At 43.7% G+C, this 27759-nt stretch overlaps 1 protein-coding gene across 4 annotated transcripts in view; it reads left to right on the plus strand.

The window, feature by feature from the left end:
* The window catches only part of LOC143024696 (uncharacterized), a 223856-nt gene that overhangs the window by 80717 nt on the left and 115380 nt on the right, over positions 1-27759 (plus strand). The window contains exon 1 of one of the 4 annotated variants that reach the window (XM_076183708.1): positions 21856-23516. The exons of 2 other annotated variants lie outside the window; for them this stretch is intronic. In XM_076183708.1, the coding sequence (XP_076039823.1) occupies positions 23494-23516 (23 nt within the window). In that variant the 5' untranslated portion in view covers positions 21856-23493. Of the gene's footprint in view, positions 1-21855; positions 23517-27759 lie in introns of those variants that run through there. One more of the 4 variants, XM_076183712.1, reaches the window with a different exon arrangement.

Raw genomic sequence — 27759 nt, forward strand, 5'->3', positions numbered from 1 at the left:
TCCCTTTCTGTGTGAGTCACTTAGACTCCATTTCTCTCCTGTCTTCTCTCCCTTTTTGTATGAGTCGCTTAGACTCCATTTCTCTCCTTTCTTCTCTCCCTTTCTGTGTGAGTCGCTTAGACTCCATTTCTCTCCTTTCTTCTCTCCCTTTCTGTGTGAGTCGCTTAGACTCCATTTATCTCCTTTCTTCTCTCCCTTTTTGTTTGAGTCACTTAGACTCCATTTCTCTCCTGTCTTCTCTCCCTTTCTGTGTGAGCCACTTAGACTCCACTTCTCTCCTTTCTTCTCTCCCTTTCTGTGTGAGTCACTTAGACTCCATTTATCTCCTTTCTTCTCTCCCTTTCTGTTTGAGTCACTTAGACTCCATTTCTCTCCTGTCTTCTCTCCCTTTCTGGGTGAGCTACTTAGACTCCACTTCTCTCCTTTCTTCTCTCCCTTTCTGTGTGAGTCACTTAGACTCCACTTCTCTCCTTTCTTCTCTCCCTTTCTGTGTGAGCCACTTAGACTCCACTTCTCTCCTTTCTTCTCTCCCTTTCTGTGTGAGTCATTTAGACTCTTTCCATCTCCCTTCTTCTCTCCCATAAACAGGCGAGTCAGGTCAAACACTTCCGACTCGCTGCCTCGTTCCTCACGGAACAGGAACCTCAAGTCCACCTCTGTCTCGACTTGAGTATTTTCACTAGGGATTCTTCCCTCGGGATTCAGACTGTCCTTACATTTAGGATTTCCACAGCCTTCCCCTCTTGAGACCTTTATTGGCCTCACTTGGTCCTTAGACCTTTCTCTCTCTCTTCTCTCCCATGTAGGTGTGGGACACATCTTCCCACCCACTAAGTCATTTCCTAGAATGACTTCAACTCCTTCCACTGGCAACTGATCTACTAGGCCTATCTTTGCCTGTCCCTCATATAGAGGTGATTCCATATCTACCTCCACCAGTGGCACCTTGGCTAGGCCTCCTAGGAAGCCTACTCCCTTTTGCTACAGGTTTTTCAACTAAGCTACTCAGCATTACTGATTGGAGGGCTCCTGAGTCTCTCAGAATGGTCACCTCTTTTCTCTTCTCTCCCTTTATGGTGACTGTTCCTTGAAAAAGGAACGGGTCATAACCTCTCAAGTGAGGTTTCATCTTATCCTTCTCCATGCCGTCTGTGGCACCCTTACTCATGAGGGCCACTACTTTGGTGGTCTCCTCCTCGTCCTCCCCCTCTCGGACTTTACTTTCTATGTGGGTGTCCCATCTATTTAATAATACTATGGGTTTAACCCCCTCTACTTCCCTTCTCCTGTGCCAACAATCCCTCGTCAGGTGGCCTATCCTTCCACAATAGCTACATGAAATTATCTGTGATGACTTACTATAGTCACCTTTCTTGACCTCTAGGGATTTTGTAGGTCCACCTGAGGAGGTTGATTGTGGGATCCTCGGCTGTTCCTCTCTCCCCCTTGGAGTAACTGAGAATTTCCCTGCAGTAGGTTTAAGTATTTCATATTTATCTGCTAATACTGCAGCCTCTTCCAACTTCGAGACTTCTTTCTCCTGAAGATACAATGACACCTCTTTAGGGATGGATCTCAGATACTCTTCCATTAACATTAACTCAGCTAGTTTCCTATAATCTCCATTTATGTTACGGGATCTTACCCATTGGTCCCATAACATTCTTTTCTCTCTACTGAATTCAACGTGTGAGATATTAGATTGCTTCCTCAGATTCCTAAATTTTACCCTATAAACTTCAGGCACTAATTCACAGGCTCGTAGGATGGCTGCTTTGATTTCATCGTAATCCTTTGTTTGTGAATCCTCTAAAGCACCATAAACTCTTAGCGGCTTGCCTCTAAGGCTTGTTCGCAACAATGCAGGCCAATACTGCTTCGGCCACTGATAATCTTCCGCTATTCCTTCAAACGTTCTAAAGTAAGTATCCACCTGTGATTCATCAAATTCAGGAAGCAATTTAGCGTTATGTACTACATCAAAATTGAGCCTTCTATTCACGAATTGAGATTCTGATAGCACTCGTCTACTTTCTTGTAAGTTAACTTGAAGTCTAAGGTTTTCATTGTCTACTCTAGCCTTTTCAGTTTCCATCTTAACTCTCTCAGTTTCTTCCCTTTTTACTTCAGCTTCTATCTTAGCTCTCTCAGTTTCTTCCCTTTTTACTTCAGCTTCTATCTTAGCTCTCTCAGTTTCTTCCCTTTTTACTTCAGCTTCTATCTTAGCTATCTCTAACTTCAACCGTAATTCGCTTAATCGAGACTCAGTGTTTTGAGATTCCCCCTTCTCCATTTCCTCTTCCACTTCTTCCTCTTCCTCAAATTCTGAAGTGACAGACTCTCTATCTGCCCTTCCTTCATCTCTCATTGCCCCACTCTCATCTCGATTATGCACTATTTCTACAACAATTCTTACTAATTCAGTTTTATTCGCATCATGTGCGTACTCAACCCCTAGACTTTGTACTATGAATCTCAAGTCGTTAACAGTAAGGCTCTGTATATCCTTCTTACTAGGTTGTTTGTGTACAAACTCCAATACCTCCTCTGTACTTGTCAACTTCATTTTCTCACACTATTGATCCTATTTAATACTAAATATTTTCGTTGGTAATTCTTTCACTTTACCGTTAAAATCCTGGCAAGGTCGCCAATTTATATGTTACGAATCTCGCTCACCTATCTGACTTGCAATAGATTAAGTATGTGAAATGAGTTCCCAAGACCCCATGTCTTTGGGATAACTCAAATAGAAATTGTAAAGTTGTCAGACTCGTAACACATAGTAAGAGTGAATGGGTGACTGAGTTCCCAAGACCCCATGTCTTTGGGAAAACTCCAATAGAAATTACAAGGTCGCCACTTGATTTTATTAAAATCAAGAAAATCAAGAAAAATGAAACGCACAGAATAACGTTTAACACTATTCATTAAAACTCAACAGGATTACATGAAGGATTACAATCACTAAACTTCAAGTGTGTAAATAAGTTTACATTCAAATGAGTAAATATATTTCAAAACAGAAGATTCCCGCTCGAAAACTTTTAACGGGGGTGAAAGAAGATTAATTAATTAGTTAATACTTTACCAACAAAAACACTGCCTAAGTCACTGCCATAAACATTTAACACCACTACATGAAGCACTAGTGGTGTTACTAGCTGAGTTATTGTTTTAAGACTAATACAGGGGGAGTACAGAGGACTTACTTCAGCCGGCGACCCCTCCGAGGCACACCTTTACACTTTCCCCTCTACCCTCAAACTGAGTCTGACACGCCCAAGGCGCTCTGATCTTTCTCTACAAAAATCCTCTGATTGGCCCATAGGAATTGCGTCTATGGTGGTTGAACCCCATTGGTCAATTAACTAAAAACGTTCTCCTTCGTTCTAGGCTGAGTGTTAGAACAAATACTCCATTGTATGGTTTTCCTTCCCACGCGTCCTCCTCAGTACTCGTCCTGTAATCTGATGCCCACGTTATCACGGGGCGCCGTTATCCAAGTAATAAACTATTCCCACCTTACATATATGGGAATATATGTGACAATACATATATTATATATATATCGTTAGCGTTAGCCAGAATAAAACAATTGTGCAAAATTCGTTTTATATATATATATATTATATATATATATATATATATATATATATATATTTATATATATATATATTTATATTTATATTATGCTTAATCATACTGTACCTGACCATCGTTTTACAGTATGAAAGAATTTCGCTTGTAAGGTCAACGGAATGCTTGAGGTTCAACCAGTGGCGTAGCAACTGTTTTTGCCGCCCAAGGCGGGTATAAGATTTATCCCCCTCCCCCGTTGGGGGGAGTGATAAAATTATTCTTTGATATAAAGCAGGAATACTTAACAACTATTTATCTTCATTGGATATAAAACTGGGGCGTGTCTAAAGCAATAGTTTCTAGCCTAGGATTTTTTCCTAACCTAGGAATTTTGTTTAAAACCTAGGAATATAAAATTCGACTAGCCAATGATCCTACAACATGGCTGCTGCCATAGACCAACACAAATATTAATTTGCTAGATATTTTTTTTAGTTAATTTTGTGCCATTTTATATCAATAAATAAAGTTATATCTTACTGGTTTCGGGTTTTACCGGCACTCGTATATACGTAAATTCGCATCATCGTTATGTCATACTTTAATTTATTTTAAGATAGCTGACAAAATAGCTGAAAGCTATAATAGCGTCTAAAGCGAATGTAGGTTAAGAAAATTTGCTTTATACACGGTCCTGATGCTACAGTTGAAAAATCTGTTTAAAAACAGTACCATATTACAACCTTAAAAACTCATTTTGGTAAAAAATTTAAGATTTTTGTTAGATTTTGATTATACATATTTTTTACCCCATCAGCATTCCGTCCCTCCCCGCCCCCCCCCCCCCCTTGCTACGCCCTTGCATTCGTCCATCCTAGTGCTTAGACGCGATTCCAACCTTACCGTTTAGAGATGTTCCCACCAATCATGTAAAAGAGCTACATCATACACCACCCTCTATCCAGAATGAGGAACTTTCATTGACAGAACCTGCACTATGTCAGGTTCTCGTTTTTTATTATTATTATTCGAAATAACTTTGAACGACCCGTGATCTCTCTAAAAATGCATATTTGACTATCTTTGCATCTTGGATACACACATCGAGCATTAGGCGGAAGACGTTTTTCATCCACAGAAAACGGTACTGAAGGGGAGACTCGGTGAGAGATCATATTATGATTATTTCTTAGTATAATCTATTAGAGCATGGATAACTTCAGTATTCCAGTCCATCACGGGGAAAAGTGTAGATACCAAGCAAATTGTGAGAAGTTTTCGCGCGTGAAAATTCGAGCAATGTTTACAAGTACAGGTATAGTCAAGCGACTGTTTAATTAGTGCAACTATATACATTCCATAAAGATTATTCTGTTTCAAGACAATTTTATACTATTGAATAATTAACTCGCTACTGAATGAAGTGATATATATATATATATATATATATATATATATATATATATATATATATATATATATATATATATATATATATATATATATATATAATATTCAATTATGTCGTAAATATGAATACTGTTAACATATCTTCAGTTTTTCATCCCCGGATTTCTTCCAAGGTTGTGCATCCCTAAGCTTGGATTCCGACCCAAATCCTCCATCCTTGGATGAAATCCATCTGAGTGTTTTAGAATGCAACACATCCGTTGACTAGTGTAACCGTGGCCTGAATGATTGTCTTTTATACAATGACAAATGAATCTCTCTGTGGTTTCGTTTATGAATGATGTCTGAAGTGCGTCAGTACTTAGACAAAAGCTTGACTTTCGTGATGGATTGAACGTGAACTTGTACTTTTCAGTCCATTAGCTCCGCGCGGGTGATTTAGGAAGTGACAGTGTTCAGACTAACATTGTTACGCTGGATTAGTCCTGATGTCACTCCTGGGCGATGAGGTGAAGCGCGGTTCAGTTGAATCAAATCGTTGAATTGCAGGCAGAAAATGTAAACATTAGGCGTCGTCGCAGGCGGAACGAAGAACCCAGTACCAACAATGTAAATTTTACACCCTGTTTCTTATCTGTGTTTAAAGGAGAAACTAGGCGCCCTCCTATGTTGTGAACAATTTGCGATTTTATTCAGACTGAGGCCACAGGAAAAAAGAAAATGCTATCTAAATCACTGTTGAAGGTCTATCTCTACGCTCTGTTTATACTATGTTTTTGCCCCGTCATCCCCGCGCAAGCGCAGTGGCTGAGGAAATGCGCGCGCTTTTGGCTTCGGGGATCGTAATAATAGCAAGTCTTGCGGGACGCGTCGACGAACGAAAGCCACAACAATAATAATCTCGCTGCTTTCACTTGCAGGGTCACTGCATATATATTTTTTATGTATTGGCTGTTTCATATACTAGGTACACTTGGGTAACCTATTTTTTTTATGTTGCGGTGCATAGCAACAAAAATGGCGTAGAATGTTGTGTGATATGAGTGAACGTTTTAGTTAATACTCCCTTCACAATTGCTGTCGGTTGTAGGAACAACAGCGATTTATTACTAAAAGTCCGTACCACAATAGGCTTAAGTGTTTCCAAGGTAATGGGAATTAATTTTGATTATGAAATGTTCCTTACGATAATTCAAATGAAAATTATTATGATATATATTTCTTATGTATCCATGATGTTGCATTACGTCTCGTTTCCAACATTTATAATTGTATAAGAAATTCGCTAGTGGACAGCGACATCAATCAGATACTTTTTATGAACGTCGCGTAGAGGATTCGAACCTACTGCTCTGACAATGGAGTCTTGGCATCAGAGCAGTAGGTTCGAATCCTCTGCGCGACGGTCATAAAAATTATCTGATTTATAATCGTGTACATTATTCATTGGCATAACGGAAACCAGTTTCAAAGTTGACACGATCCTATGGAGAATAATGTAACAGACGCCTCCGCTGTTTTGAAGAATATGTTTTGAGAAAACGTATCCTGTGAAATACTGATTATACAGTTGAGCAGATGAATTCCACAGCTCTTTCTGGACTGGATTCAGTGTCTTGTAATCAAGACACAGAAAATTTGTTCGTGTTTGTAATTTGTCACGACTGAAAGAACCAAATACCTTGTTTACTTTTGTTATTGACAGTGTCATTGGTGGGTACTTATGATATAATTTAAGTACCAACAGAGGTAAGGAAATTGTCGAAGTTGTTTTTCCAACCGTCACCCATATGTTCGTATTTGTAATTTTCATGACTGATAGAACCAAATACCTTGTTTACTTTTGTTATTGACAATGTCATTGGTGGGTGCTTATGATATAATTACATTCGGGAATAAACGTTCTAGTAACATCTCTTTAAGTACCAACAGAGGCAAGGAAATTGTCGAAGTTGTTTTTCCAACCGTCACCCATTTGAATACAGGTACAGGCAGGTCGTGTCGACAGACCTGTTTACCTAAGTGTTGGCGCGTTCGCCAATCACCGTCGATGTCACCCGCCAACATTTATTCAGAACCTGTTGACACCTTCATTCCAGAGCCGGCAGGTAGCAGGGTAAAATTCTCCAACATTGTGCGGCAGAAACTTGATAAACATGTATATCATTGCTGAATGTAGTGAAAGGTGTAATCATTCAAGCCTCATACACATTTGGTGTTTTTTATGGGTATGTGTGGTGTATAATTTTTTGTCATTATTATTATTAATTTCTTCTTCTTCTTCTTCTTCTTCTTCTTCTTCTTCTTCTTCTTCTTCTTCTTCTTCTTCTTCTTCTTCTTCTTCTTCTTCTTCTTCTTCTTCTTCTTCTTCTTCTTCTTCTTCTTCTTCTTCTTCTTCTTCTTCTTCTTCTTCTTCTTCTTCTTCTTCTTCTTCTTCTTCTTCTTCTTCTTCTTCTTCTTCTTCTTCTTCTTCTTCTTCTTCTTCTTCTTCTTCTTCTTCTTCTTCTTCTTCTTCTTCTTCCTCCTTCTTCTTCTTCTTCTTCTTCTTCTTCTTCTTCTTCCCTTCCTCCTCCTCCTTCTTCTTCTTCTTCTTCCCTTCCTCCTCCTCCTTCTTCTTCTTCTTCTTCTTCTTCTTCCCTTCCTCCTCCTCCTTCTTCTTCTTCTTCCCTTCCTCCTCCTCCTCCTTTTTCTTCTTCTTCCCTTCCTCCTCCTCCTCCTTTTTCTTCTTCTTCCCTTCCTCCTCCTCCTCCTTTTTCTTCTTCTTCTTCCCTTCCTCCTCCTCCTTTTTCTTCTTCTTCCCTTCCTCCTCCTCCTTCTTCTTCTTCTTCTTCCCTTCCTCCTCCTCCTCCTTCTTCTTCTTCTTCTTCTTCTTCTTCCTCCTTCTTCTTCTTTCCTTCTTCTTCCTCCTTCTTCTTCTTTCCTTCTTCTTCTTTCCTTCTTCTTCCTCCTTCTTCTTCTTTCCTTCCTCCTCCTCCTTCTTCTTCTTCTTTCCTTCCTCCTCCTCCTTCTTCTTCTTTCCTTCCTCCTCCTCCTTCTTCTTCTTTCCTTCCTCCTCCTCCTTCTTCTTCTTTCCTTCCTCCTCCTCCTTCTTCTTCTTTCCTTCCTCCTCCTCCTTCTTCTTCTTTCCTTCCTCCTCCTCCTTCTTCTTCTTCTTTCCTTCTTCTTCCTCCTTCTTCTTCTTTCCTTCTTCTTCCTCCTTCTTCTTCTTTCCTTCTTCTTCCTCCTTCTTCTTCTTTCCTTCCTCCTCCTCCTTCTTCTTCTTTCCTTCCTCCTCCTCCTTCTTCTTCTTTCCTTCCTCCTCCTCCTTCTTCTTCTTTCCTTCCTCCTCCTCCTTCTTCTTCTCCTTCTCCTTCTTCTTCTCCTCCATCGTAAAAAAATGTATATGATAGGAAAACACCATCTGTCGTATATGCAACAACTACAAGGAGGAAAGTAACAAGGCACATCTAGCAGCTAAAATTGTGAACAGCCCTCAAACCTATAAATTGTGGGATTCGTGAATATATGTTCTAGATTGCAAAATGTAGCTTTGGACACCGCTGTCAGTGTTAACAATAACCTGGACCCGGATTCAGAAGACTTTGATGTGACCTCAAGATTTCGCGCAAAGTGTTGGAACCAGTCCTTTCGAAATTCCTTCCGGTAAATCATGGGAACATAACAACCCAACAATTTTGCCAAATTTCTTCAAACCATTTGCACGTAATTTTGTTCATGTTTCATTGGAATAGAGTTGCGTTTATTTGTAAGTCTTCTCCTGCAATGATTTATTGTAAAAAAAAAAAAAAATGTGGGCTCCCAATACTATTTTGCGACTAATCTACAGATCGTCAATTCAGATATTAATTTTCGTTCGATAAGCACCCACGGGTTCCTCCTCAGCTGAATTTATCTGACGTTTGTCAGAACGAAATTATTTAAATAATCTGACATGAGAATAGGACACCTGCTGAGAATCGGGTTGAACGCCATTATCGATTTTTTTCTTTTTCGTAGGTAACCTTAGGGTGGCGTTGCAAAACCATAGCAGCTTTTGCCATTGCCCGCGTACTCGGAAGGGTTGAATGCCTGACTGATGGTGATGATGACATGGAGGATGCAATTGCCCGTCACGCGCGTGCGAGCACACACACACACACACACACACACACACACACACACACACACACACACACACACACACACACACACACACACACACACACACAGGGCTGAAATTATTTCAGTATCGCTGCGCTTCGAGTCGTTACTCCAACTCTCGTGGGCGGGGAGTTGGGGGTGGGTGTGCGTGTAAAGTCATAGCATTACCCATAGATCGATCATACGAGCTCTGAGCTCTCTTCCGGGAGGGAAATAGCTGTCGATCACGAGTCCAACACGTGATTCAAAGACCAAGGTGAATCTCTCTCACACACACACACACACACACACACACACACACACACACACACACACACACACACACACACACACACACACACATGCACGCATGCACGCAACTAAAATTCATCCTTAGTGAACTGAATTTCTTTTGAGAATCAGCGAAATAAGAATTAGGTGTGTGTGTGAGAGAGGTGTTTTGAAGGGAAATTGGCAGTTAGTCTGGCTTGGCCATCAACCCTGACTCGACTTTTATTCTTCCCGACGTCAGGCGATTTTATTCAGCTGAGGGGGAAAACCCTTGGAAGTTGGGTTAACCCGAATTATCTCCTGAAAGAGATTTCGATTTTTTTTTTTTTCTTTTTTCCGAGGTCCTCCTCGCCGGGGAGAGGGAGGTGATCGGTGATTGGGTAGTGGCTCAGACTTCTTCTTGAGAAACTTCAATCCTTAAAGGGACTTCAGAGTCTTGTCCTTCATTTTTTTTTTCCAGCTCCACTTGATGGACGTTAGGAACAGGCATCAGAAGCATTACCAACGTTTAATGGGCTTCATAGTCTTGTTCTTAAAGTTTTTATGTTTTATTTTTTTAAGTCCACTTGATGGACGTCAGGAACGGGCATCAGGAGCATTACCAAATTTTGCCGAGCTTCATTCTCACTCTTCAAGTTTTTATTTTCATTTTTTTTTCTCAACTCCACTTCACTGACGTCAGGAACGGGCATCATGAGCACTATTTACGCGTGGGCTTCAATTGACGAGCATTAGGGCTTCAGTTGGGGGTCGTGGGCTTTCACTCAACCACGACTTCGACGAGCTCGTCGGCTGCTTCTTGTGCAGCACCAGGAGCTTCTTCGTCGTTGTTCTTGGACCTCCTCTCCATCAGCAGGAGGCTGTGGAGGTCTGGGAAAGGCTCGCTGAGGACCTTCCTGTAGAAGCGTTCTGTGCAGGGCTCGGTCGGGTGGTTGCAGAAGCGGTGGGGCGAAGGACAGCGCCACAAGGACGGCGTGGAGGACGTACCCGTCCTCGTCCTTCGTCACGGCGAGGTGTGCCACCGTGGCGCATGCGCTGAGGGCGTGGTAGAGAGTCCCGCACCACAGCATTCCGAAGAAGTGGGGGTAATTGCGGCCCCCGACGCAAATCCCCACCAGGTGGCAATGGTGGTCTCTCTCGCGAATGCAGACGTTGCATTCGGGGCAGTGTTTGTCCCGTTCGCCCATCTCGATCCTACAGACGGGGCACTAGTGGCCGTCGACTGGACCTACTTTTTGGTCCGAGGAATGTTATTCCTTTCTCCAGGGTCCTCTGCCTGGGTCTCTCGCGATGCAGAGCCCGAAGAGTCCAGCCATGAGGACGAAGAGCTCGATCAAGAGAAGGAGAAATACGGGCGACGTCTGGAGCCAGAAGGCGCCCAGTCCCGCGACGAGGGGTCAGCTCATCGAAGCCCATGTGAAGGCGAGGAAGAGTCTCCCGACGTGGTGGATTTGAACGATCATCCTGCGAAGAAGCCACAAATCTTGAAGGGCTGGCGAGGAAAGACTTGAAAGGGAAATCGAGAGTCGATTGACCCGGATGAGGAGGGGATGACACACACACACACACACACACACACACACACACACACACACACACACACACACACACACACACACACACACACACACACACACACATTCTTATCGCTGGACTGGGCATTTCGAGAATAACCTCTTGTACACACACACACACACACACACACACACACACACACACACACACACACACACACATTCTTATCGCTGGACTGGGCATTTCGAGAATAACCTCTTGTAATGGAATGAGTTTACAGCCATTGGGTAATGATACGCACCTAATCTTTCTCTCCCCCTTTTTCTCTTTTTCTGTCTCTCTTTACATATATATGTACGAGTATGTATATAATTTTTTAACTTCTTTACTCTCCTCTTCCCTTTTTAAATCTCTCCCACCCCTGTGACTCTTCGGCGCGATAGAGTCCCCAAGGATAAAAGAGCCGGTTATTTCTCTCTCTCTCTCTCTCTCTCTCTCTCTCTCTCTCTTTTCGAACGGGCATATATATACGTACGCGCGCGCAGATGCCTACGCTCCCACGCACACAGACCTGTTCGTAGGTTTAATTGTTGCTTGGATAGTTGGGCAGTGCGTCACCCTTTGGGAGGAGCGAGAGGGCGCTGATTGCCGTGTAGGGTATGAATAAGGATGATGCTTGTTAGCGGCCGCGTACTGTGCTTAAATGCCAATGACAAATGCGTCGTTACCCTCATGGCAGAAGGGTTAGTGTCAAATGATTCAGAATTGTCCCGATCTAACGGGGCTGCTATCGTAATTTGCTTTTGTCTCTAGGCTGTTTTATTTACCTCCTTGTGTACCTTTTCTGGAGCGAAGGGCATCAAGGGAAGATTTGGAACAAATCCTCTAAGTCTCGCTTTACTGCAAGAGATTTAGATAACAATTCACCCGTCATTGAATAACGGTATGCGATCACTTTACGGGACACGAATACCGGCCATGCATATTTATTGGTAAATAGGTACCATGGGCTTTACGTGAGTACAAACTTGAAGATGGGATTTGTTGATTTAAAAAAATATATGATACAGATGCAAATGAAAAGAGATATGTGAGGAACCTGATGATCTGGGAGAGACCTGGGCGAGAGGGTGTACGAGGATGATAATGCAGGTATGTAGTGTGCAAATATGTGTAATGTGAATATGCATGTAGTGTGAGTAAATGCGGTATGTTTACTCCTGTGTTCGTGTGTGTGTGCCTGTCTGTCTGTCTGTGTGTGTGTGTTTGTGCGTGCGTATGTGCGTGAGTCCATCACGTCCGTCCACCTCTGGTGATTTACCGATCTTGAGCGCTTTCCTCTCGCTCGATTTCCTCGCCCGCACCCAGCCACCCCGCGATCAGGCAGAGTCCATCCCTCTTTTTCCTTACTTTCCTTTTCCTTCCCCTTCCCTTCCCTCTCTCCCCTTCCCTTTCCTCCCCTCCCTCTTCTCCTCCCCTACCCTCCCTTCTCCTCTCCTCATCTCCTACCCTCCCCTCCCCCCTCGTCCCTGAGCTCAATGTCACTCGTTCATCAATCATACTTAGCCAAAAGGCTGTTCGAAGTGCTCTTTCCACTTGTCTTTCAATTCCTCATTCAGGCATCTGTTCCTGCGACTGCTCATGTGTGTTTGTCACTGCACCCTCTTGTCCTTAACCCCTTTGTATCTCTCCCTCCCAATTTTTATTTATTTATTTTCTATTCTTGTTTTATTTAGTCTCAAAGATACGTTCCTTTTACTAGGCTATTTTCTAAGCATTTTTTTTCCATTCGTTCTTTAACTTATGGAAGACCTGGTGTACACAGTGATCTTATTTATGTTAAGGAAATGCACATTTATCTTACGTTCTTATCCTTCATGAACTTGCTCATTTCAGATATGCGTCCCCAGTGGAATTTATATTTTACTCTCTGACAAATGTCAATCACTAGTGAGCACGTCGATACTTTCCCCCCAGAATTTTCAGTCGTTGTTTTAAGCGAAGGTTAGATAACTTTATGGAAGAGGATGATAGGTGGTAATGGACATGGAGCTGTCTAGTGTAGGCCTTATGATCTCTTTCAGTCTCCTCCATTCTTATGTTCTTATGTACCTGCTCTGCGAGGTGGCTAGGTATGAGAGCCTGTGTTGGCGCTCCTGGGGATTTGCCGTTGTTTTAAGCGAAGGTTAGATAACTTTATGGAAGGGGATAATAGTTGGTAATGGACATGGAGCTGCCCAGTGTAGGCCTTATGGTCTCTTTCAGTCTCCTCCATTCTTATGTTCTTATGTACCTGCTCTGCGAGGTGGCTAGGTATGAGAGCCTTTGTTGGCGCTCCTGGGGATTTAAGGCCGCAAAGTGACTTTACTGTCGCCACGCGTTGACTCTTTGGCGGGAGTCGAACTGCCATCCATCTGGCTCTTTGTCTGCCGGCCTAGTCCCTTCGCCCCCCCCCCTCCTTTGTCATGTTTTTATTTATTCATTTATTTATGTATTTATTTGTTTATTTATTTTGACAAACTATTCAAAGCCCCTTGGGTTTTACTGCCAAAGTTGGCAAAACAAAATGTTGATAACTTAAACGAAAGCTCGAATCATATCACTGTCAATACAGGCTAATTGTTTGATTATACTTAGTTTGAACAGAATTTAATTATTTTCTTAACGCGCGATTAATTATGTATTTCAGTTTGTTTTCATTGTGAAGTCGACCGCCGCCAATTGGTTCGGTCTCGCTGGCTCTTTTGACCCGGGACCTCGTCACGTGTTCTCGTACCAAATTAATTTGACAAGCCGTTATGGACCCAATTGTTTCTATTGAACATCTGGTCTTTCTCTTCCCTCTCTCCTCCCCCTCCCCCCGTCTCTCTCTCCTCTCTCTCTCCCTCCTTTCTGTGTGTGTGTGTGTGTGTGTGTCATTCTATCACTATCTCCCATCCCCATTCTCTCTATCTCTTTCTATCTATTTATCTATCAATCTCTCTATCTCGTTCACGCTCTGTGTGTGTGTCTGTGCCTCACATAGGCGCGCGTACAATTGCATAAACAAAATCCTAAAATGTGAAGCGTGTCTCACCGTAAGAAAGCAAAACACGGGTTAATTGTATAAACGTATAACAATTTTCCCATTACACCTTCGCCACGGCAAGAAGACTAGGTCCGTGCACAGACACCCGCAAGCCAAAAAAGACATGCGTAGCGAGATTGGTACACAACATAGTGGACACTCAAATTTGCGACATACAGTAGCTGTCCGCCTCTGGAACGTTTGCTAATTGCACTGTGTAACACATTGTACTTTTACTCTCAAGCGAGCTGACTCACGCAGACTCAAAACATGATGTCAACGGATCTACGTTGCCCAAAACTTTAATGATCTTCATATACCAAGTGGTGACGCCCTATACTTTCGGTTTTGTTCTCACTAAATTAGTGTAACAGTCACACTAACGTTATACCAGTTGGGTTTAGTGGAATGCGTCATTTTGGCGCGGAAAGTAGGTTGAGCCAGGTAAGCAACGCTAGTTAGTAACTGATTCAGGCATTTCCTAGAGGAGATTTTCTTAAGCTTTGTAGACCCCTCACATCGACTTGCACATTCAGAGAACTCCTTGACACGGGATTAAATGTAAAAAAAAATCATCTTTGTCACTGGAATGTGTGTTTATTAACATGGAAAAGCAATAGAAAAGGGACATCTCGATTAAGACAATTATGTGTAATTATACTCTTACTTCGTTGGCTCACGGGCCTGCTGACCCACCGCCGCCTTTACCAAGCTTCTCCACACTCTCCAGTCCTACGCAGCTTCTTGCCAATCAACAGCTTGGGGTTTCAGTTCCTGAACATCCTTCTTGCCATTGTCCGTCCATCTATATCGGGGTCTACCAAGCGGTCTGATCCCATCAACTCTTCGATTCATGGTATTCTTAGGAATTCTTCTCTCTTCCATGCTGGCAATGTCCTGCCCACCATAGTCTCCTTGCCTTGACTACATCTTGTATTTTACTCTGGCCTGACAACTGTCGTAGTTCGATATTATGTCTTCTCCAATGCTCTTCTTCATCGTACATGGCTCCAAGGATTCTACGGAGTATTCCGTTCTCAAACACTTCTAATTTTCGCTTTCTCTCCTGTAAGTGTCCATGTTTCCCATCCATATAATACTGTTGATCTTATGCGTAATCATGAATTATAAAGATAAAAGAACCATGACAGGGTGAACCGGAATTTGTTGAGTACCTTGGTATGTGGACCCCATGGTGTTCCGTGGCTCCCTGGTTGAAAAACCCTTAGACTTGGAGAGTCGAATCTTGACAGAGCTTTGTGTACAACTGGGCCCTGGTGTATACCGACAACCACAAGTCTGTGTTACAGCATATGCTAAACAATCTCGCATTGTACAATCTCGTAATATGATTACACCATCTCATAACATGATTACACCGTCCACTTATGAAGCCCCGCTTTCAGACGACTCCAGTTAAGGAAGTAGGTTACAGAGCGCTGGGCCTTTCGTAATTGCTTTGAATCCTATACATTGCTAAACTTGTTGAAAGAGGGTAGTGGTGATGGTCTCTCTTTCTCTCTCTCTCTCTCTCTCTCTCTCTCTCTCTCTCTCTCTCTCTCTCTCTCTCTCTCTCTCTCTCTCTCTCTCCATTTCTTTTTCTATCTCTTTTTCTCTCTCGTCTCTCTCTCTCTCTCTCTCTCTCTCTCTCTCTCTCTCTCTCCATTTCTTTTTCTATCTCTTTTTCTCTCTCTCTCTCTCTCTCTCTCTCTCTCTCTCTCTCTCTCTCTCTCTCTTCCCCTGTTCGCTAGGCTGGGAGTTTCCACCGATGAATAAATTCGCTTGGCGGCGGTCATTGTAAGTATCGATGTCGTGGACACCAGTGGGAGAGTAAACAGAGGGGGATTTAATCCTGCCAAAACGTCCAAGGGGATTAACCCCACCCCGAATCCTCGGATGAATAAATTCACCTGACGGCACCCAGCATCTAACGTCTTAAGTCGCGAATGGCAGCAACGGGGACAGTCCTCGTCGTTTAGAAGACTTTGTTACGCCATCGCACCTTCACTCGTTTACGTTCTCTTGTAGGTAATGTAAGGGAACTCGGGCACAGTCTCTACTATGATATGATATGGTTTAACGTCACACACTCCCCCCCCCTATCGGGAGGCTAGGACGGTGCACCTCACAGAGGGCTTTGTAGCGTGGAATTTAATGAACCATGCCCTTGGTTCAACTTCGCTGATGGCAGGATTCGAACCGCCATCATCTCAACCTTTGTCGCAAGTAACGACGCCCTAACCCGCTGTAGAGTCGACAAACGTACACACGGACGTTGCTGGTGTGGACATCTTGTAGATAGGCTCGTTCGCCATTTGTAATTTATTCTTGTAGGAAATGTAAGAACATTCATACAACGCACTTGTTTATTCCAAGACTGTCGGACCTAGTTATGGACCAAAAGGTCTCCTGTCGGCATGGTTCGCCTTTGTAATCCTTTGAATACAGACTGCCCGCCTTCCTCTACATCGGTGAAATAATAATAATAATAATAATAATAATAATAATAATAAATAATCGCTTTATTGAATTAACAGGGATACAGAGATACACTGACAATATGCATTTTGTGTTAATTTTAGAACCAGTCTAATTTGAGTACATCATGTGTAGGGGGTGATAGGTGCCGTTGTACACAGATGCTGGTGCGTTTGTTGCGAACGATAGTACATGATATTGGTCACCTAGGCACTTTGATAAACAACATAACCAAAATATAGAATCTGCACCAAATGAAATATTACAGTACAGGATCTTTTCCCGGTATTTGATGTCATTTGAGGCCCTCGGAGTCATGGGGGGTTTCTTCAAGGGTGGACTAAAGCCCCGGACGTGATGCTTCTGACAGGAGGAAAATTCATTACCGGAGACAAATGAAGAATGACAGGGTGACAGCTGCACCCTTGGCAGGATCTCCTGTCACACCATCGCAGCAGAAGAGGGTGATAAAAAACAACAACAACACGCGGTGCATGCCAGGGTATCTTGCATGGGCTTTTTGCAGAGTTCTGCGCACGCATGTGTGGTGGGTTGGTTGCTGCATGACGTGAAACTGCGCATGCGTGGATCGGGTCCAATGGGACGGGGAGGCACATTCCAGCCGCGCCTGTTTTGATAACGATGTAATATTGTACTGGCGTTGTTATTAAAGTATTTAAGAGTTTGTTTGATCATAGTGTTTCCATGAATGCTCGTTACCGTGGCTCACGATATCCAGAAATGGTAATTGATATTTTTCAGCATTTAATATGTTTCTGTCTTTAATACAAGTCCAACGTTTATGTCTCCTGTGGGGATACACTTGTTAGGCGAATTTGGGAGACCATTGAATCCATGGTGAAGCCGAGTGGAGAACACGAGGGAATGTTGTTTGTTTTAACTTGAACCCTTCATCTATTTCCGGAATTGACTCTCGAGATTGATCTCACAATTTTCGATCGCTTAACCAGGAAGTTTACGTTTTTGATTATATAGTTTATGACGCCTGTGCTGGTGTCGTGCGTATTTACAGCTGTGTGTAATTAGACCCACGAACACCTGTGAAAACTCGTACGTGCACGCACGCACACACACACACACACACACACACACACACACACACACACACACACACACACACACACACACACACACACACACACACACACACACACACACACACACACGACTCGATAACGCAGTTAGTAGAGTTCCTGGCCGCACTACGGCGGTCCGGGTTCGAATCCCGCCCAGGGCTGAAATAATTTCAGTACAACTGCGCTGCGAGTCGTTACTCCAACTCGTGGGCGGGGAATTGTGTGTGTGTGTGTGTAAGGTCACAGCATTACCCATAGATCGGTCATATATGAGCTCTGAGCTCTCTTCCGGGAGGGAAATAACTGTCGATCACGAGTCCAACACGTGATCCAAGACAATGGTGAATCACTTGATTAAGCACGTGCATCCCCTTGCCAACACACGCGTAGCACATGGGAACACCACTTGATATCAACAAACTCTTATACATAACGCGCGCGCAAACACACACACACACACACACACACACACACACACACACACACACACACACACACACACACACACACACACACACACACACACGTTTCCCTTGAGCATGGTGTGTGTGTGTGTGTGTATGTATGTATACGTGTGTGATTCACCATGGTCTTTGGATCACGTGTTGGACTTGTGATCGACAGCTATTTCCCTCCCGGAAGAAAGCTCAGAGCTCGTATATGACCGATCTATGGATAATGCTGTGACCTTACACGCACACACACCACCAACTCCCCACCCACGAGAGTTGGAGTAACAACCCGCAGTATAGTGATACTGAAATTATTTCAGCCCTGGGCGGGATTCGAAGCCGGACCTCCGTAGTGGCAGCCGGGAACTCTACCAACTGCGCCACGTGTGTTTGTGTGCGCGCGCGCACACTGCCCCAAGCATTGTCCATACATGTAGGCTATATATGAATACTCTGAATTCTCGTCCGGAGAGTGACAACTGCCGTTCACGAGCCCAGCACGTGGTCCAAGACTATGGTGCACCACGCGCGTGCAGGCGTGAGTGTGTGTGTACCGCTTGCTCACGCCCTTAGACAGCTTGCTTTCATGCAAAACAGACAACTCACGCTCTCACGCCGAAGGGCCGTTGACTCCAAGAGAGAGACACACACGCTCCAAATCTTGTGGCGTGTAACACACTCGGGCGTTCCTGTTACAAACCCACCACTTCCCCTCCCCTCACCCTCTGTCCACATGCGCCGCTGGTTGCGTGTGCGCGCGTACACGTGTAAACGTGAGTGCACACGCACACACGCTCTCTCCCTCTCTCTCTCTCTCTCTCTCTCTCTCTCTCTCTCTCTCTCTCTCTCTCTCTCTCTCTCTCTCTCTCTCTCTCTCTCTCTCTCTCTCTCTCTCTCTCTCTCTCTCTCTCTCTCTCTCTCTCTCTCTCTCTCTCTCTCTCTCTCTCTCTCTCTCTCTCTCTTTTTTTTTCTCCCCCTCTTTCCTTCCCTTCCTCCCTCCCTCTATCCCTCCCTCACCCTAAAATATTTTGTTTTTATTTAAATTATATACTACAGCTAACCTAGGACTCGTCCAGTGATGTTATAAATATTTTTGTGTAAAGTTTACGTGTTGTTTTTAGTGTTTTAAACAAGTTTGCTAATCCCTAACGAAATTGCTGACTACTTCAATGAGCTTTGTTTGTTGTAATGAACATGTTAGTCGGTCTTTCGGTAGCGGATTTCTGCATAATTAACTCAAGTCAAGTGTTTTGCGGTTAAAGGAACTGGGTTAACGATCCTCCTCGGTTCCTATTCGCTCTGTTACCGCCCGAGGCGACTGAAATCGCCTGGTCATCTCGCAGAACAACCAGGAAAAGGAAGACGAAATTTTGATCTTCAGAGTTGTCGAATTCAGTCGTTGTAATTAAGCACTTTGTCGTCATAACAGAGTTCGTCTATTCACTGAAGTGCTTGAGCCTTTCTCTAGTTTAAAGCTTACATACAAAACTCCGATCTATTCTAGATAGGGAGATTTTATTTATATGCTTACTTGTTTCTCAAATTAATTGGTTGATTAATTAATTAATTAATTATTCACTTCGGTGCGTAAGCCTTTCTCTAGTGTGAAGCTTCCGTACAAAACTCGTATGTATTATAGGTAGAGATTTTATTCATTCACCTATTAATTAATTAATTATATTTACTTGTTTATCAGTTTATCTATATTTAATTTACTTATCTATTCATGCAGACGAGCACCAACAACACTGGTTCAATTGTTGGAAATCTTTTTTGGTCATTCGCTGCCATTGTTAGAAATGTACTCCAAGATTTATATTCCAGTATCACGCAAACACATTTTTACTTTGTATTATAATTATTATTATTATTTTTTTTTACATTTGAAAGATTATTGTTTTCTATGGAGTGGTTATATTAGGTTAAGTTACATAGAAATAATTGTATAATAATATAGTAAGTTTCAAGTTAGTTATCCGTGTTTGCGTAATTCTAGAATTTACTGATGCACTTTGAAATTAACCGCTCCAAGAATGGTGTATGGTCCCCCTAGGTAGTATTCATCATCTAGGAAAAATATTTAATTGGTTAATTTGTGCAGGGGTGGCTTATTTTTTTATACAGTATGGCTGCCGTCAGGCGATTTTATTAATCTGTGAGGGAACTTGTTGACGATCCAAAGTTTGGTTTGATTTTTACTCTCATTGGCTGTTGCCATTTTATTTATTTATCTTTATTACTATTATTTTTTACTTTTGATTTGTGGGAAACCCCCACACCACTGTTCAGTTCCAATTGTTCTGAAACTTAATTCTCGTTTACTTCACACTTATGAATTGCTGTTCTTTGGAGAAGACCTTCAACACTGAATAGAATAGTTTGTTTCGACCCCCAGTTGTGAAATGTGCCTCCGCCCTCTCCCCCAGGGGCATATGGTTCCCAGGGTGCGACCCAGTGGTTCACTGGAGAGCCTACAAATAAGGAGTCACCAGAATACGGCCCGCGGGCCGGATCCGGCCCACGAGGAAATTTCATCCGGCCCGCCGCCACTCAAACATGTCACGAATTTTGGTAAATTATTTGTAGATGGATATGTTGGTAGTCTTTAGTTTTGTGTATTCAGGCTCGCTGTGACTAAAAAATTTGGTGACCTCTTGACTCTACGAGCTATCAGAAGGCGTCGTCCAAGCGAGTCATCTTGGGGCGTACTACTTACGTCCCACGAATTTTATGCAACAATATCAGAATTTGGGGTCTCTTGGATGACTTGCAAGATTTATTGCCAGTGCTTTGTGTGTTGGGGGGAGGGGGAATCCGATGAGCAAGTATTATATAAGACGAGGAGACGATAACCGTGGTTGTATTCCTGCAACACATCGTTGTTTGAGTATTATTTTTAGATAGACGTGCATACATCCCCTACACAACCCCATGCGCGCGCGCGCACACACACACACACACACACACACACACACACACACACACACACACACACACACACACACACGCACGTGGTAGCTAGTGTTACAAGCATGTGTCATGTCTCGTTGACTGAATGTGCTGTGAGGGAGGGCGGGAGGGAGGAGGGGAGGGGGAGAGGTGTTCCTGCGCGGTGCTGCTGCTGCGGGATGTTCGGCCAGAGTTGCCGGGTGGATCTGGACTAATAGAGTAGAGAACTTTCTCGAATCAGGAGACGTTCTTTGATTGTTCCCTTCACGATAGTAAGCCTCTAAAAACATTCGTGTCGAGTCGATTCTCGATGTTTGTCTTGTGGCGTTCCGAGAGGAAGTGGTGGTCGAGTTTGTAACGGTCACAAAGATGGGTGGCGTCTTGAGCGCGTGACGTAGTGTCGAGCTGTTCAGCTGTGACGTCAAGTCGCCCCTGCTGCCGCTCGCCTTGCAGCAGCTAATTGCCGGGTTAACCCGTAGGCGGCGGCGGCGGCCGGCAACGGCTGTCATTTGGTTATATTTTTCTGGCTGCTGTATTTTATTGAATGGGAGTGCTAATTGTTCTTTCCGCTTGTTTCTGTACTTCGAGAAGCTACGGTGGAGCAACGTGAAATTAAAGGTAATATACTGTAGACATAAAGGAAAATTAAAGGAATTGAGTGTTCTCGTTGACGTTCATGTGCATAAGAGTGAGATTTTTTCCATATCCAAGATTCTGTGGCTGAAAAACGTTGCATCTATACACTAACGGATATTGACAATGAACACAAACACCTTCAAATTCTTTAGTGTCGCTATGCGTAGTTGGGATGGGATCGGGTCTAGCGGTGAGTGGCATCGAGAAGGAAGAGGACAATTGGTGTGATGAGGCAACTATTTAAATATGGCGAGGAGTTGCGGCTGTGCAGCCAGTAGTCAGACTCGCGTGCTATCACCACGTCCCCAGCACAGCATAGCACAGTACACACTCGTACACCCTCCACCTCACTTCGCTCGTAGCACGCGCGTTTTTTACCTCCGTGAGAATCTTGCAAAATTCAACAGCAACTCATAAGCCGTGGGGCAGATCGGATCTGCGGGAATACGAAAAGCCCCGCCTATAGCACGACCCTCTTGTGAACAGCCATCGAGAAGGGACCGGGCTCTTCACTGACCCCCAAGAGGACGTTACAGTAGACTCTCAGGCACCACTTCTCCCATCCCTCCTCCTCCTCCTCCTCCACCCCGCTCGTAACTCCCAGCCATCACCATGGGAATCCTGACGGTGGAAAACGCCATCTCGGCTGTCGTGGCCCTTGTTGTGATTACTATTCTCCTGTTTGTGCTTTAAGGCGGGTGGTGCCAACATTCACCGGCCGGTGGCTTCGAGGATGAAGTGTGCAACCACCACGCACGTTCCATGAGTCTGGGAATAATCGGAAAAGCGCCAAATGTAGATCGACCTTCAATATCAACAGCCATCGAGAAGGGGCGGGCTACTCTGCCCCAAGAGTAGTCTCCCAGACACTCTCCAACCCCCCCCTCCCCCCTCTGCTTGTACCTCCCAGCCCTGTGACCATGGGAATCCTGACGATGGTAAACACCATCTCGTTTACAATGTCTTTAATCATTGTCCTCTTTGTAGTGTAAGGAGCGTGGCACCACCGGCCGTGGCTTCGCTCCTCTCCTGAGCCCTGCCATAAGCTCCTTGCCTCCTTTGATCATGTAACGAGACGACGTGTATCGCGCGGTCAGTAGACGGAACCTTCCCCCCTCCCTCCCTCCCTCACCCCCCACCCCACCTCACCGGACTCGATTCCCCCCGAAGTAGTCTGCTTACAGCCACGGGCTTCGTGCTTTCGTCTCTGGTGCACAAGCATGGCTTTCTTGGACAAAGGGTGAAGCGTCTTCTCCCCCCCCCTTTTTTTTCGTCCGCGAAGCACAGAGACAACGAGCAAGAAGCAAGCGAGTGTGGTTTTCAGAATGAAATCAGATATGTTGACGGAATGAGGCAGAGATAAAACATTTTGCAAAAACTCCCTATGCTCGGCTCTTGTCACCAACCGTACTGTACTCGTGTACTTCTTGAACTAGTCAGCTCTGTATATACGCACGCGCACGCACGCAGATCTGTAGCCTACGTAAGTAAAGAAGTAATGGTTGTTTGGGAGTGAGAGCCCGGAGGAGTTTAGTGCGCTCCTCTCGCTCCGCCCTCTTGCCGGGCCACTAGGAAGAGAGCGAGCGAGAAGAGAGAGAGAGAGAGCGAGCGAGAACGTCTCAGCCGACAATGAAGACGAGGCATCTCAGAGTAACGTGTCGACCTTGGAGGGTTGCGCTCGCTGTCGATAAGAGGTCCTGGGTTCGCGGGCGTCTTGGCACCTCCTTCGGCGTGCTTAGGGGCTAGCAAGCAAGTTTGGGGGGTGGGTGTGGGTGTGGGCGTGGGCGTGCGAACGTTGTACCTAGTGTGTGCATTCTCCATCGGATGGCCCCTGGGCTGCTCTCTTGTGGAGCAAGCAAGGCCCAGCGTCTCTGCCCCTACCCTACTCGTCTCGGCCATGGAAGCACTTGGTCCCATGCTGTAAGTACTCTTAAACTTCGTGGGCATCCTCGGGTCTCGGTCAAATTGAAGCTCGAGATCCTCTTCTGTTATCCTCTTAAGACGCTGCCCACATGGGTGTGACGAGTATTAGTGAAAGTAAGACCCCCGAGCATCTTAGGGACCACTTGTCTTGGGTGTCTGACTGACTGACTGCGTTTGTGTGTGTGTGTGTGTGTGTGTGTGTTTACCTAGTTGTATTTACTTAGTTGTATTTTGCGGGAAGGGGAGCTACGCTCAAGGTGTCCCGCCTTTGTATCTCGCAGTGTCTAGTTTGCTCTTAAACTCATGAATGGTTTTTGCGCACACTATTTCATTGTCTGCTTACAGCCACGGGCTGTATGTGTGTGTGGGGGGGGAGGGATTGGCTACGTGTGGTTCATCTTCAGGTATGCAGTGCTGGTATTCTCTTTATGTTGTGGCCTCCTCCATGCCTTCGTCATATACGGCGTTCAAGTATTGTGGAGCGAGTAACGGGTGGTTTGGGCTTCCCACAAAAGAGAGAGGGAGAAAATTAGATCGTCTCGATAGCAAGTTTCACGGTTTTATGTCAACAAACATTTTTTTTTTAGTTATGTACTTTGATTAGATGTTTAGGTGAGTTGGGTTAGTACAGTCATGTTATGTGTCTCTGTTGATGAAGCGACAAAATCGATGACGATTAACGTTCGAATATGAATTAAAATGTTCTTCACCTGATATACAGACGATACTCCTCTGTAACCACGTTGTTGTCTTTATATTAATTGTCATTTTAATAGGATGAAATTAGTATGTACATTGCAAGTTGCCCACATAACCAAGTAATACCAGCGCTTGTATGTGATTCACCATGATCTTGGATCTCTTGTTGGAATTGTGATCGACAATCGACAGCTCAGAGGTCATATATATACTCGTATGCACGATCTATTGGTAATGCTGTGACCTTACTCACGCTCACTCACACACACATACACACACGCGCACACACACACACACACACACACACACACACACACACACACACACACACACACACACACACACAAACTCCTTGCCCAGCAGGGTTGGAATGCCGGCTCGCAGTGCAGCGATGCTGAAGCTTTCAGTCCTAGACGGGACTCGAAGTCGGATCGTTGAAATAGGGGTCGAGAACGGTACCACTGTTCCTACGAGCCCGAATGTGTGCGTTTGTGTAAATTTGTATAAGATTTAACACTTATAACCCATCCATTAGTCCTTATTTGATCGAAGTCTTTATCAGTGACTTTGGAGATGAAACTGTATGGATCTCCGTCGAGAATTTTCATCTAACTAGTGAGGAAGGCCATTAGAGTGTCCTCAAAACGCGCCAGCCGTCCACTAAGTGGACATAATAATTATGCGATTTTGTACATTTTGAAACACTTCCTGAACAAAAATTCCTCGGCTAGTTTTTATCCATCTCTTGTACGACTTCTCACGGGGTAGCATATCAATGTGAAACAAATCTCTTGAAATGTACCATTTAATTAGAATTTTGAATTAGTGTAATGAAAAGGGGTTCCTGGTACGGAAATAGTTTATAGAGGGAGGCGAGGGGGGTGGGGTGACATCAAGAATTGTCACCCCAGAACGCCTACATGAAGAATCGTCACCCCCTGAAGAATTATCACCCCATTACGCCGAATATCAACAGTGGAATAAAGATTAAGTTAGGTTAGGTTGAACGATTGTTATGGTGAGTGTCATCAACTTATACAACCGAAGAAACGTAAACCCGAGATGGCCCTCATGAAGAATTATCACCCACACGAAGAATTGTCACTCTGTCGAAGTCTGGGGTGACGATTCTTCGTGTGATACGAAGTCTTTAATCGTTCTGATCAAGCACTTTTGTTAACTTTTGAAAGTTGGAAGAAAAAGGAAGATATTGGCCTGTTTAATGGAATTTCCGGTTGTATGTCGTCAACGCTTCCGACCCTGTGGCGCCCTTTGTATAATTTGTTCTGTTCTACGGTAGACGATGTATTAATGATTGGTGACGTTAGGTATAGTGAGTGAGAATGAACCTAAATTGGACACGTTTAGGTTTAAGAAGGAAATAGGCAAGAACTGGTTTACCAATAGAGTTGTGGATGAATGGAATAGATTTAGTAACCAATTAGTGAGTGTTGATACAATTGGTTTTAAGAGATGGTTAGATAGCTTTATTGATGGGGATGAAGGGTGTTAATGGACATGGAACTGCATAGTGTGGGACTTATGGTCTCTTGCATTCTCTTCCATTCTTATGTCCTTATAATTTTGTTATGGTTAAATCCAGGCGATTTTTAATTATGTGGCTTGGATACTGACGAGAATATATATGGGGTGTGTTAATTGACACACGCACAAACATATTTTTGCCCTAAATTGCTTGTCTTTACGCCTGGCGTTATTTAGAACAAAATAAACTGAACATTATCAGGTTCGAGAATAACACTGGAGCTAAACAAACAAACAAACAAACAAAACAGTTTAAGGGAATATGAGATGACTGAAATTTGGTCATTCTTCGTCTTGGTCGTCACTGATGAAATTCTCAGTTCGGTTAACCCAAGTACTTGCGTGTGGATATTTGATATATCATTGTCCTAATAGATCGAGAGTCGTTCAAATACATAATGTCTCGCGCGGGGAAAGGCATGGTGTGTCGTTTTCACTATCGATAAGTTTGGAATTTCTTTGCAAAAATGTTAGCTTAGTCTCGTTGCAACATGACATTAGAACTGAGCATTGCTTAATGGAGTGAAATTTCAAATAGACGTTTTCTATTTGTGTTGCTGTATTTGCACGTTCAGTGCTGCGTGGATCTGTTGTTTGTGGTGTTGTTCAACAATTAATTGTATCTTTAACGAGAGGCCGTGACTAGCTCCATCGCATTAACGGAATGTATGAATACTTTTTTAATTGGTTGATTTAATCCTTTGGCCATTTTTAGCCAAAGGAAGCAGTTTTGTGGTAATCTTGTGTCTTGTTTCAACTGTAGGGCGATTTTAAAGATTTTTTAGCCTTTGAACTCTACATTTTGGGTTTATTCAATTATCAGGTAAAGTGGATAGTATGGTTTAGGTTCTTGGGAAGCTACTCAGTAGTTTGGAAAGGACGATACAGATTTTGTTTTGACAAACGACAGATAATTTGATCAAACAAATGGGGCTGCTTGTCACTCGGTTAATAACATCAGATCACGTTTTTGAAAGATCACGGACGCTGTATAACCACGGCATCGAAAGCTCTGATGTTATTTATATCCGTTTCGTGTCATTGTTTAATTCCCACCGTCCAACTTTCTTTTGCTCTTGTGGGCAGGGAGGAACGTCGTCGTCGGTGCGTGACGTCATGTCGAACGGCGAAACGGTCAAAGTCGTCTCTAATGCCCGTGAAAGAGAATTTGAAAAGTTGTTGTTTAGATTATTTGGGTGGGTGTTGTTAATGAACATTCTGTTTGGAATATTTCCTCTCTCCTTGCTAAGTTTCTTTGCTCTCGAAGGAAACATCATCGTAGTAAACTGCTCAAATAACTATTGTTCAGTGTTTGTGAACAAGACTGTGCGAACGCTCAACGTATTGTAATAAAACAACTTCTCACATCATCTTCGAGAAGTTCAGATGTTCTCAATCCTTGGCTTGATGCTTGAAGTTGTCCGACAGGTGGTAGGTGTGGCATTAGTGGAGAAAAAGAAGAATGAGATCAGCGAACAATGTACATGCTTCTCTCTCTCTCTCTCTCTCTCTCTCTCTCTCTCTCTCTCTCTCTCTCTCTCTCTCTCTCTCTCTCTCTCTCTCTCTCTCTCTGTCTCTCTCTCTCTCTCTCTCTCTCTCACTCTCTCTCTCTCTCTCTCTCTCTCTCTCTCTCTCTCTCTCTCTCTCTCTCTCTCTCTCTCTCTCTCTCATCTCGATTCTCAGTAAAATGAATAGTAGAAGATAGTACTGTATTGACTGTTCATGATTGATAGGCTTGCATATTCATATTGGCGTCGTCTTCTGCTTGGACGGTGTTGAATCTTCGTTAAAGTCTTGGACCTGACCTTTAGGAAGTAGCCAGGGGTGTCGTCCCTCCTTGTGTGTGTGTGTGTGTGTGTATATGTGTGTGTATGTGTGTGTGTGTGTGTGTGTGTGTGTGTGTGTGTGGACCTTGGAAGAAGTTGGAGACTTGGGAGAGGATAAGGACGTCGTAAGAATCTCGTAAGGACCTTTAAGGACGTCGTAAGGACTCTTG

The sequence above is a fragment of the Oratosquilla oratoria genome, chromosome 4 (genome assembly GCF_046742065.1).
Source record: "Oratosquilla oratoria isolate Oo_2021 chromosome 4, ASM4674206v1, whole genome shotgun sequence".
Taxonomy (NCBI): domain Eukaryota; kingdom Metazoa; phylum Arthropoda; class Malacostraca; order Stomatopoda; family Squillidae; genus Oratosquilla; species Oratosquilla oratoria.